We start from the raw sequence: 11977 nt of genomic DNA, 5'->3' as shown, positions 1-11977 counted from the left end.
ACCTGTATTTTCAGAGCCACAGGGTGGGAATGCTGGGCCCTCCTGGTGGCACAGAGGAGACAAGCTGATTGCGATGCCTGGATAATTGCAGCTGTGGGTCATTCCAAGTCAGCTTGCTCCCAAGGAGCTGTGATCCTTTCTGATTTGCTCAGGTGGAGCGCTCATAGACGATGTCATTATTCAAGTGGCTGTTTCTCTCTCTGCTTTCAGATGCCCTGATGTTCGCCCTTTTCTGTAAAGAGCAGATCTGTCGGAGACTGGCGAATGCAGAGGCAGTGGCTGCGAAACCCCAGTAAGAGGTAAATATCTCTGCCAATGCGACTGGGTCAATGGCACGGCCTCTTCTTGCTTGAACAGACAATATTGCTTTCAGAAATCTGAACAGATCTCTGCGACAAGGGTGAGTTCTGAATGGCGCATGCTGGTGGGTGGGTGGGTTCCCTCCAGGGGTGTTCACCTGAAATGACAAGGTGCGTTTTTGCCCTCTGTTTTCTAAGCATGAAAATACTTTGGGCCAAATGTGGTGCCAGTTGCCCAGGTGTAAATCCAGAGTAGCTCCGCTGGAGTCAGGGAGGGTTAGGCCGGTATAACGAGAAGCAGAATCTGTCCTTTTAAACACCACCCCAGAAGGTAGGTTCCCTCTCACTGCCTCCATGCTGCTGCTGCCTTTAAAGAGAGAAGAGAGACCGAGGTAATGCGGCAGCTGGGAAGGCCCGAGAAGAGGCATCCCCCCTTGAACAGGAGAATGAGCCCCTTGTCTCACTGTGCAGGAGTGAAAAAGAAGCATGTGGTCAGATTCAGGCATCTCTCCCAAGTGAGCAGTTCTAGGACTCCCATCTCTGTCGCTAGCAAGGGCAGCTCCCAGGGTAGAAGGGCAGAGGCTGCGTTGCTGGTGGAAGGCACCCAAGTGGATGAGAGGGTTTAGTGAAAGGGGAATAATGATACCTCCCAAGCTCTGTGTGCATTGTGTGTGTGCTGTCTGTGAACAAAGCGTGGGCAGGGCTTGGTCTTCTGCAGCAATTCCGTCTTTAATCCTGTGTGTCTCCGCTGCGTTCTGGGACAGCGAGTGCCACCTCGCCGAGATTTCGTTCTAGCAGCATGCTGCTGCCTCTAACCCACCTCCCTCCTCAGACCCGTCCCCTGGCCTGCTGCACATTGCTGGAGTTCTCTCTTTTTGCATCTCTCTCTTTCTTTTTGTTTTTGGTAGAATGAGTGAAAGAGACATACAAAGTTTGAGCAAATGGGTATTGGTGCTCACTCTCTGCCTTATCACGCTATGGGGAAGATTGACACTGGCCTCATCACATCACAGAAGCCATTCAGGTAGGGCGAGTTGTATATCTTATTTCATTCATAACACCCCTGCATGCTAACCCAAGTCTACAGCATCTGAGTGTCTTGAATGGGGGGGTTCCAATGAGTGGTTTGGGGATGGGACAAAGTGATTATTCACAGTCTTACTGGCTTCATTCTTGGCTATGAAGTTGCCATTGCTTTATTAACCCAGCTTGCCACCAGACCCCGTCAACTGCACTGCAGCACCTTGGTAGTGCTCAGCCAGGATGCAATAGAGTTGCAAAGTTTGCAGATGATACTGAACTGCTCAAGATAGTTAAGACCAAAGCAGACTGTGAAGAACTTCAAAAAGATCTCACAGAACTAAGTGATTGGGCAACAAAATGGCAAATGAAATTTCATGTGGATAAATGTAAAATAACGCACATTGGAAAAAATAACCCCAACTATACGTACAATATGATGGGGGCTAATTTAGCTACAACTAATCAGGAGAAAGATCTTGGCGTCATCGTGGGTAGTTCTGTGAAGAAGTCCACGCAGTGTGCAGCGGCAGTCAAAAAAGCAAACGGGATGTTAGGAATCATTAAAAAAGGGGTAGAGAATAAGACGGAGAATATCTTATTGCCCTCATATAAATCCATGGTACGCCCACATCTTGAATACTGCGTATAGATGTGGTCTCCTCATCTCAAAAAAGATATGCTGGCATTAGAAAAGGTTCAGAGAAGGGCAACTAAAATGATGAGGGGTTTGGAACGGGTCCCATATGAGGAGAGATTAAAGAGGCTAGGACTTTTCAGCTTGGAAAAGAGGAGACTACGGGGGGATATGATAGAGGTCTATAAAATCATGCGTGGTGTGGAGAAAGTGAATAAGGAAAAATTATTTACTTGTTCCCATAATATAAGAACAAGGGGCCACCAAATGAAATTAATGGGCAGCAGATGTAAAACAAATAAAAGGAAGTTCTTCTTCACTCAGCGCACAGTCAACCTGTGGAACTCCTTGCCTGAGGAGGTTGTGAAGGCTAGGACAATAATGGGGTTTAAAAGAGAACTAGATAAATTCATGGAGGTTAAGTCCATTAATGGCTATTAGCTAGGATGGGTAAGGAATGGTGTCCCTAGTGTCTGTTTGTCAGAGGGTGGAGATGGATGGCAGGAGAGAGATCACTAGATCATTACCTGTTAGGTTCACTTCCTCTGGGGCACCTGGCATTGGCCACTCTCGGCAGACAGGGTACTGGGCTGGATGGACCTTTGGTCTGACCCAGTACGGCCATTCTTACGATCTTAGATAATCAGGGGCTGAGGACAAAGTCCTGTCACTGGGCTCAGGAAGGGACTGGCTGAAACCATGCTAGTGGGAGTAATGTCCTGCCCATCACAAGGGTTGGGCTCAGTGAATCGACAGCCTCATGGACTCACTGCAGTAACATGGGGCTTCCTCATAGCCCCCTGCAGAAGCCAATAAAAATAGGTCAGTGGGATATGTGTGTTCTCTCCAATAGAGGAGACACCGTAGGTAAGGCTGTGTTGGGATTTTCACGTACAGCAGGGACTGCAGCTCTTTGTGTGGATAGGGTTGTGTAGCCTCAGAAAACTTACGGCACTTCGCCTTAGGCACTCGACTTTTCTGAGCAGTTTGCCAGTAAATGTGTTAACTGGGCTCTGAGTTGTAATTATTTTAAAATGGGCCCTTTCGGAATTATTGTTTGGTGAGTCTAACCATTTTTTGGCTCTGAATGTTTGGATTTGAAAACTGGTTCACTTCTTGACTATAGCAAAATCTAAGGCATCTATGTTTCAAGTCTATTAATGTGTTAATTTTTGATTGCTGAATACTGTTAGTCATAACCATTTCTATCTAGGTCAGAGTGATTGTCATGAAGTACATTTGTCATCAGATAGACACTCTAGACTTTAAGCTTTCATTAAAAGTATAAAATGTTATCCCTCCGGTTGTGAAGGTAATCTTAAAATATGAACGGAGCGTGGACTGATGTAGAACTCAAATCACATGGCAGTACACCTCGCTCTGACATGTTGTGATTTCCTTATACATCATATCCTGAGTATACCTACGAACCATCCCCTATCTGTGAACCTCAATATCATCTCTGTGTGTATCCGAATGTTAAGAGTATGTATTGTGTATGACTGATCAGAATTTTTTGAGGGTCTGGGCCAAAGCGACTGCATGGGAGAGTCAGTAATGTAGTGGTGGGGCTCTGTAGCGGGATGGCAAAGGACTAATGCTTGGAGACTGGTACTGGGTTAGGTGAAAATGCTGCCCTCATGGCTTCCTTGCTCTCTAGTGTTTGCGTTGCTGGGCGGAAATACACGGCCACAGCCATAAGTTTACGTTCGCACAGATTTTTGGGTGGGTCTGTCTAATTACACACACATCAGAATCCAGCAGACACAGATGTGTCCCACTTCCTACGCCATCTCCGAAGCAAGTGGTTTGGAGTGCTGGGCAGAGGAAACACAGACCGTTACAACTTCACAGGATTCCGGGTTGAGTTTGCATCGTTGGCACGATCCCTGATTGCCCCAGCTAGAGCTGCGTGGCTGCTCACTGCAGATCCACAGCCATCATGGTGTACAGCCTGGACAGCACCTCTTCAGCCTGGTACAGGGGCCTGAACCCTGTTACTTTGTTGCGTGGTGTCTCTCTTACAGTGTAGGAATTACAGAGAGAGAGAGATCAAGGAAATGAATAATAAGCAACTGTCTGGGGAGAGGGAACGTAGGCAGCCACAGCTCCAATCCCAGCTGAGCCTGTCTGGAGAACCTGGAGATGCTGGGCTGTAAATGCAGTTTGTTCATTCTGCCCTGCAGTTTATTTTCCGTGTCTCCTTTGAAAGCAAACCCCTTGAGTGGTTTGGATCAACTGGTTTGGCAGGGGGGAAGCCTGACTTGACTCTGAGCAATCAAACTCGCCCTGGAAATTTTAAGATTCAGCTAATGTGTCCCACTTGGTCTCCCTTGTCTTCATGTTTGTTCCCCCTGTTCTTCTCCATTCTGCCACAGACTTCAAGCTTTTTAACTGGCAGCCCATCGTGGTTCCAGAAAATGAGAGGCTTCTTTTTCCCTTGCCCGTGCTGCTCTGTGCCAGTCAGCCCAGCCTTCCCCTGCACCCAGCTGCCAGCATAAAACTTCAGACCAGTTTTGAGCTGCATTATATTCTGTGATATGCACAACTGCCTCAGTGTGAGCCAAGAAAGGAGCGATGGTCACAAAGTAAAGAGATCCAGAATAGGGGCTTATAACTGAAATCCAGACAGAACCATTAACCCTGGCTAGAGATGGTACTGTGGCTGGAGACCAGACACTGTAATACGATCTGTGTTTGGGAGAGACGATATTTAAGGATTAAACTGAATATGCTCTTGCATGACCCTACACCTAACCCTTTCCCCATTTCTGACATTTTCCCTGACAGTTAAAACAGTTCTAATCCCGTAATCCCCATCCTTAAAACCAACATGTCTCCCAATGTGACTGTCTCAACCAGCTAGTCAGCACTTACCTGCTTTACTCACTTTGTAACCTATAACAGGTGCATATGATGATAAACCTCCATAATCATCTCTGGAATTATCTTTAGCAAGAGCTCAGGGCTTCCCAGGATATCTACTTGAGTGATGTCCCAGATGTGATCTTTGATTGTTGGTTGTGAAGTCTGAAACTGAAAATGCAGCCCTGGCTAGGGAAATATTCCTATCAGACATACTTTGGCTGGAGCTTGCTGGATTTGCAGGATTTGCAGTGTTTGCAGATGTGTTTATTCAGTTAGATAAATCCATAGAGGTTTTAATTTTAGCATAATGCTCTGTTTGTTATCACTGCACATCCCCAGTGTTAATCTGGACGGAGACTGACAGATAGACCACGGGTAGCAAACCTTCACTTCTGTCCAAATCACATACCACAGAGTTGAAAGTCATGACATGTCTTGAGATCCAGACATGAGCAGCTGGAGTGATCAGGAACATGCTAGCAGATACTTTAAACAGGTCTTTGTTCCTTCCAAGAGGATAAGAGAATATACAACCCGGGGACAATGGCACACACGCTGGTGCCTAAAATTAGGTGCCTATATTCCAGTTTAGGCATTGAAATAAGTGGTCCCATTTTCAAAGGTGTGGTGAGCACCCCAGCTACTCCAAAAAAAGTCGTCTAGAACTGCCAGGGTGTGAAAATCAGGCCTGAAATGAATAAACCACAGACTCGAAACAGAGCAAATGCTTAGCTCTATTTGTGTGGTGTGACTTAAATCCAGATTCTACACTGCTTTGTACATATGTTTGTGAAGAAACATGCTGTGTTCATGTCTGTGGTGTGCGTGTGTGTACATCTGTGTATTTTTGTGTATGGATATGTTACACCCAGGTAAAGAGCTATCCGTAATGGGCTATATCTTGAAGTTCTTACTCAGGCAGAACTCCAAATGTGGACAAAGGGAATGCAATCTGGCTAACTACTGAGCTAGAACTATTGGGTTCTACATCTGTGTCTCTCTATAAATTTCTTTCCGTACTCCCTGATTTTCATGATATTGAAAGAAGTTCTCACTTTTGGTGCATGATTCTCATTTCTTCCGGGTGTGGCTTGAGTCTCCTTCAGCTTGTACAATGAGTTTCAATCTGCTGATGGCTTTTCTTCTCCAGCTGCCTCCCCCTGGTTCATTTGGGGAGGCAGTTAACAGGGGTTATATTTTGTGCCAAATTTTCTAAAGGTCGGGCTCCCAATTGTGGGTGCAGTTTGACCCTGAAAATCTGCCCTCACATTTTTGCATCTGAAATTGAACTGCAGAGGCAGAACTGGGCACTTGCGTCGCTAACATCTGTTTGTGGGAGCAGATCAGAGCGTTAGAGGCACAAGTGATTTGCCCACACGATTCATGTGCAGTTGAAAATTCTATAAAGGAGAGATTGGGACCCCCCCCCACCATCAGAATGTTGGCTTAAAAACCATGTGACTTTTTTTTAAAGTAAGATGTGCCTGCATTCTGTTTATTTGTCTTCTGTTTTTTGAAACTTTAGGGGTCATATTCTCCAGCTTTTCTCTGCAACCAGGAGAGCTAGAAACTCACTGTTTCTTTAAATGAAAGCTGAGATCCTTGTGTAATAACATGACTCTAGGAGCCAAGGCTTTGAGAAAAGCACCAATTACTGTGAGACTCGCGATAGCTGGCAACACGGTGAGCAAACAGGAAACTCAGCATCTCCTAGAGACCCCAGCCAAGATCAGGGCCTCCTTGTGCTGGGTGCTGTACTGACACAGACTGAGAGACAGTCCTGGGGCCACAGAGCTTGCGGGCTAAGTGCCTTGCCCAGGGTATCATAGTAGATCAGCGATGAAATGGAACTCCTAGCCCCATGCCCTATTCACCAGGCCACACTACTTCTTAGCAAGGGGAAGACTGGAATAAAACCCTCAGTAATGTCCCCATACACACACACAGAAGAGCTCAAAATCATCACTAAATGTAGGATCGTGGATGGATTGCCATGATCGGCCAGGTTTTGGAGGTATTCTAAACCACAGCAGTGGTGGTTTGTGATGTCAACTGCCATGGGTTGGAATTAATACCATAGTCCTCCAGCCTCTTGGATTTGCAGTCTCTCCTCCCACCCCCACTTCAGATTTTCAGATTAGCCTGTGCAAATTCAAGAAAACAATGAATTTTAAACATCTGGCTTTTGAAAGAAGATCTAATCACTAACATCCACCTAGCACACGGAGAATGCTAACCTGTCAGGATCTAGCACCGCTTCCTTGATTACGAGGTTGGATTTAAATAGCCACATAAATCAAGTGCTAAAATTAAGACATTTCTAAATGGAATAGGGAAGCACTTTGGTGAAGAATGGCTCACCGGGAAATTAATCCCCTGCACAGGTTGGTGGCCTCTAATTGGCAAGCTGGGTTTGTTGGTCCATATAATGCTCTTAGTAAGATGTTATTATCGGCATTGCCAGATTGAAGTTGTTAGCGCTGATCATCAGAGCGCCATCCTCATGTGGATACAAGCTCATTGTTGAACGCCTGCGTGGGCAAGCATGTGTAGTCACCTGAAACCTTTGTGTGTGGGTAGTCCCCAGCTTTGTGGTTAACTTGCTGAAAGAATTACTAGTGGGTGTGTCATCGTGTGGACTGACAGCAGCAGCTTGATATTTTCGCTTTTTATGTTGCTGATCCGTTGCCTCTTGCCTAGGGAAATGGTGCGTGTCCCAGCACTTGAACGCATTACATCGAGATTGGATGTCTCTCTGAAAGACCTGCGCTAGCTCATCCAAGTAATAGACATGATGCAGGAATCACTGGGTGAGGCTCTCTAGCCTGTGCTATGCAGGAGGTCAGACTAGACAATCGTAATGATCTCGTCTGGCCTTCAGCTCTGTGACTCTCTTTATCCTGGTGCCTGGTACCCTGGCTGATTACTTGTTTCAGAAGCCTGATGGTGGGTAGTTGTTGCTGGATGGAAGTGGTAAGGCATCCGCCTGGATAGGAACCCTGGACTCTAGGCTGCCGATTTAATTAGTTGCATCACTGTACTCCCATTAAACATCAAACAGACCCCTATAATTCAGGAGCTTCAGCTGAGCAGGAAACATCACAGTTTTCAGCTGGAAAACTGCTTCAGATAGGACAGGAGCAAAAGGATCGAGTGTCATTTGGAAAGGCTGGCGTGCAGAGTCCTGCCTGATGGGACAAGTACACCCTGCTAGCGACCTAGGAGAAAAGGAATAGAAACAATTCTCTTTGCTGATGAAACTTGCACCTCTTCCAAGTCCTTCCATTCCCGGCGTTGTAGAAATCCACGCCTGTGTGTGTTTGCACAGCTGTGTGTGGATGAACTACAAAACCAGGTTCTCCGGTGCCCTGCACCTGGCGCAGTCATTGGCACCAGGTGCACAGCAGGGGTGAAGTGCTTCCATTCTGGTTTAGTAGCTTTTCACACCCAGTTGCACGGGTGCAAATGACAACCCAAGGGGCAGGACAATGGAGAGTCAGGCCCTGGCATACGGCAAAGGGAAGGATCTAGTAGGTCATCTTATCCATCTCCCTGCCAGTGCAGGATCATTCCTCACTGGACATTTGGAAGAAATTTGCAAATCTGTTTACGGGATTTTGATGCCAAATTCCTATTTAACATTAATGGGAATTGTCTGTCCTAATCATTAACTATAGTAATACTAACACCTAGCCCTTATGTCACAGTTTTCATCAGTGGATCTCAAAGTGCTTTACAAAGAAAGGTATCATTTTACACATGGGGAAACTGAGGCACCAGGAGGGAAGTGACTTGACCAAAGTCACCCAGCAGGTTAATGGCAGAGGGAGGGGACTAGAATTCAAGTCTCCCAAACCCCAGTCCAGTGCGTTATCCACTAGGCCACACTGTCTCCCATTACGTGGCTTTGAGAATCTCAGCCTTAATAGCATTATGTGTAGGAGGCACTCAGTATTTCTGTGCAGATTTCTCTCTGTACAAATGCAGACTAATTAATCCTCGCAACTCTTCATGTATGTCCGTGCGTTTGTTTTTCTGTGTTGAGAGAGTCTGTATGTGCACATTTTGTGGGAGTGAACGCGTTTGCCTTTGCGTGTGTGACTTTAGCAAAGGAAACACAGTGTGCTCTGTTGTCTTGCTATGATAGAGAAGTAAAAGGTTTGCTGGGGGAGATTACACCACACAGGTGGTTACGCATCCCGCACCAAGCTACTGCTGGTAATACTGAGATCCTTAAAGTGATTATCCTTTGCATTGTGGTAACACCTCGAAAGACCACCAGAGACCAGCTCCCCATTGTACAAGTGCTGTAGAAATGCAGATAAAGAGAGATGAATTTTAACTGGACAGGCCAGACAAAGGGAGAATGTGGGCACAGAGAAGGGAAGTGACTTGCTCAAGGTCACCCAGCCCCATGCTGGGAACAGGACCCCGGCTTCCTGATGCTTACTCCACTGCCCTGGCCATTAGACCATGTTGCCTCCCAAAGGAGTGTTTGGGCAATGAAAGGCTTACCTGAGCAGCCCTATGTGGGCTTTGGTTTCCTAGCGAGGGCCCTCAGTATGGAGACTGAACCCATGTGCTGTGGGGTGGGGCTTGTGTGCGCTCCATGGTGGTTCAGAGCAGCTCTTCAGAGCTGGTTGTGGGCAGGCTCCGATGCATTTCAGCCACACGGGAGGAGGGAGCCCACCCAGGAATAGTCTTGTTCTCAGCTTCTCTTCACTTTGCAGCACTCCTCACCTGTAAATGGAGTGATATGTACATCAAATGAGCTGGGAAGAGGCTGCATCTCTCCGGGGCTAGACAGCTTGTGCCGTTTCAGGTGATGCTGTACAAACCACGTTCGGCTGCTCACTTAATGGTCAACCGGACTAGGACACCGCTTTTGTTTTCTTTTTACGTGCAGGTTTCCAAAGCCGGGTGCATTTACAGTGCCTTTATGCTTCTAGGAGATACGGTTTGTTGAAAGGGCTCCGGGGGGAAGTAACAGTGAGGTTGGAATGAAAGGCATGCAAGCAGCCAGGAAATGGTCATGGGCTCTCTGAGGGTTTCCCACCTTTCCCACAGGATCCGATCTGCATTTTCAGACAGAACCAATAGGAGGTTTCCCACAGTTCAGCAGAAAAAAGAAGCACCTGCCGGCCAGCTCAGAGACACCCTATGTCTCTGACTGCTCTTGTTCCCAAACTCAGGCCTCTTTCTCCACAGCTGAATGACATCAAAGGGGGACCAAGTGTGGAGCTGATCAGTGGAGCAGTGTGCAAGCAACAGCTGCCTCCACCTGGATAACCCGTAACTTGCTTTAATCCCTCCAAAGCTGTCAGTCGCCGTCCAGCATCTGCCCCGACGAGCTGCTGTTCATTAAGCTGAAATCCTGGAATGAGGGAACGGCAAAGTCATGTGTTCCAATCCTGTGAATCAAAATATTTGATGCCAAATGATTCATTTGCATAGAGTAAAAAAAGCCCAAATGTCTCCCTAGTCATATGCTGGGAATTGGCCAATTCAGAGCTTTGTCCTCCTACAATACCCAGACCATGTTGCCCATGGTTAGCAGAAGGCAAACCTGGTCCAGATGAAATAAGAACTGCTCCAAATCTCGCCCCCAAGCCCCTTGCTGAAAGGGAACTTAAATCACTTGCACTTTTGGAGGTTTGAAAAAGTTGTTACTTGTTGCAGTCCTGCCATGTTTCCTCATCTCTTGTTAGCTCTTATTTTTGCCTGTGCTGGGACGAAGGCGAAGCCTAAGGGAAAGATGTTTGTTTGTGGTATTTCCAGCCAGGCTGAAGCCAAACAGCAGGACCCAGGTCCGGCCCACAGCTGAACAGAGGGTGGGCAGCAGCTTGCCTGGCTTTCCTGCTCACGCTCTGACAGCAGGTAACATGTGATACAGACGGCACTCGAGCAGCAAGTTAGCCGCTGCCTGAAAAATATGGAAGCCCAGTTGGGTCGTCTGGGATAATTGGTGGCCCCTAAACGGATTCACAGAAGCGTCTCTGCTGCCCTGCTAAAGTCAGAGCTGGACTTGTGCCCAGAAAGACGGAGTGCTGGCAGAGGCAGCCTGTTATTTACATCAGACACAAAGATTTTATTTAATTTCCATCCAGTTCTCTAGCACCCCCTCACAACACACACACACCCCACCATCTCCACTCAGATCCTCCCTTCCCCAGATGGCGATGGTTCAAACCCCAACCTGCAGACAGTGCGGGCAGGTTTGTACACCTCACTGTGAGGTCTGGGCAGGCTGCATGCGATTTCCCCATGGACAGCAGGAGAGGAGCGGGGCTGCCTGAGTCTGGAGAGGAGCAGTAATGAGCTGTTACAAAGGCAGCTAAGCCACAGGGCTGCCTAACGTCTCCAGCAGACTGTGCCGGGTGCAGCTACACCCCCCGGGCTGGTGTTATGAGACTGCAGAGGGAAAGGCTACCCAGCACTTTCTGCATCACCTGCAGCTTTATTGGGAGCAATTACATCTGGGCAGCTAATGCTGTGCGTCTGCCCCAGGGAGGTGGATAGCCTGGGCCCAGAGGGCCCGATCTACGCAGGGCAAATCTCCAACTCCAGTCTATCCCAGGACAGGGGAGCTGGTGGCGAGAGGCCACACCATCACACAAGAGCCTTCCCCAGCTTGAAGGCAGGAGGCCAGGCCACAGTGGAAACCTGCGCTGCCATCAGCGCTGTCCTGCACGGCGCTTTCGCAGCCAGCCAAGTGCAGCCTGCTGGGTTTGTGCCATGGGGCGCACACACACGGACGGCAGGGGTGGGGGCTGTGGGCAGAGCCTCCGGGGCTAGCGCCAACGGGCCGGTCTCTGGGGATGCCATGTTGATTCCCTGGCAACACCTGCCTTTCTTGTGCAGATTAGCCGTCCAGGGCCTGATTCTGGAGCAGCACAAAGCCTGCGTGTGACTCTGGCTCCATGCGGCAGCAGGCGAGGGGCACTGTTACCATATGCTGGGCAGCAACCACGTGCTCTGTGCGCCGTGCTGTGTCCTGGGGCACAGACACAGAGCTAGCTGCCTGAGGCCGTTACCATCAGGTGCTCACCGCCGGCTGGCTCCGCGGGAGTGTTCATGCCATTCAGATGACGCACTGGGCTGCTCCGTTGCTCTGCTGAGAATTATGGCTGGAAGGTGCCCGCCTGCTGTCAGG

General features: G+C 48.2%; 1 protein-coding gene across 1 annotated transcript in view; it reads left to right on the top strand.

Annotated features, from left to right (window-relative positions):
* The first annotated feature begins 221 nt into the window (after nt 1–221).
* Nucleotides 222–11977, top strand: part of TAFA3 (TAFA chemokine like family member 3) — a 74430-nt gene continuing 62674 nt past the window's right edge. Inside the window, exons 1-2 of the mRNA XM_077839560.1 lie at nt 222–299; nt 1208–1323. Of these exons, the coding sequence (XP_077695686.1) occupies nt 265–299; nt 1208–1323 (151 nt within the window). The 5' untranslated portion in view covers nt 222–264. The remainder of the gene's footprint in view (nt 300–1207; nt 1324–11977) is intronic.

This window comes from Eretmochelys imbricata, chromosome 21 (assembly GCF_965152235.1).
Source record: "Eretmochelys imbricata isolate rEreImb1 chromosome 21, rEreImb1.hap1, whole genome shotgun sequence".
NCBI classification, from domain to species: domain Eukaryota; kingdom Metazoa; phylum Chordata; order Testudines; family Cheloniidae; genus Eretmochelys; species Eretmochelys imbricata.
The sequence above is the reverse complement of the archived record's forward strand: the minus strand, read 5'-3'. Positions and strand labels throughout refer to the sequence as shown.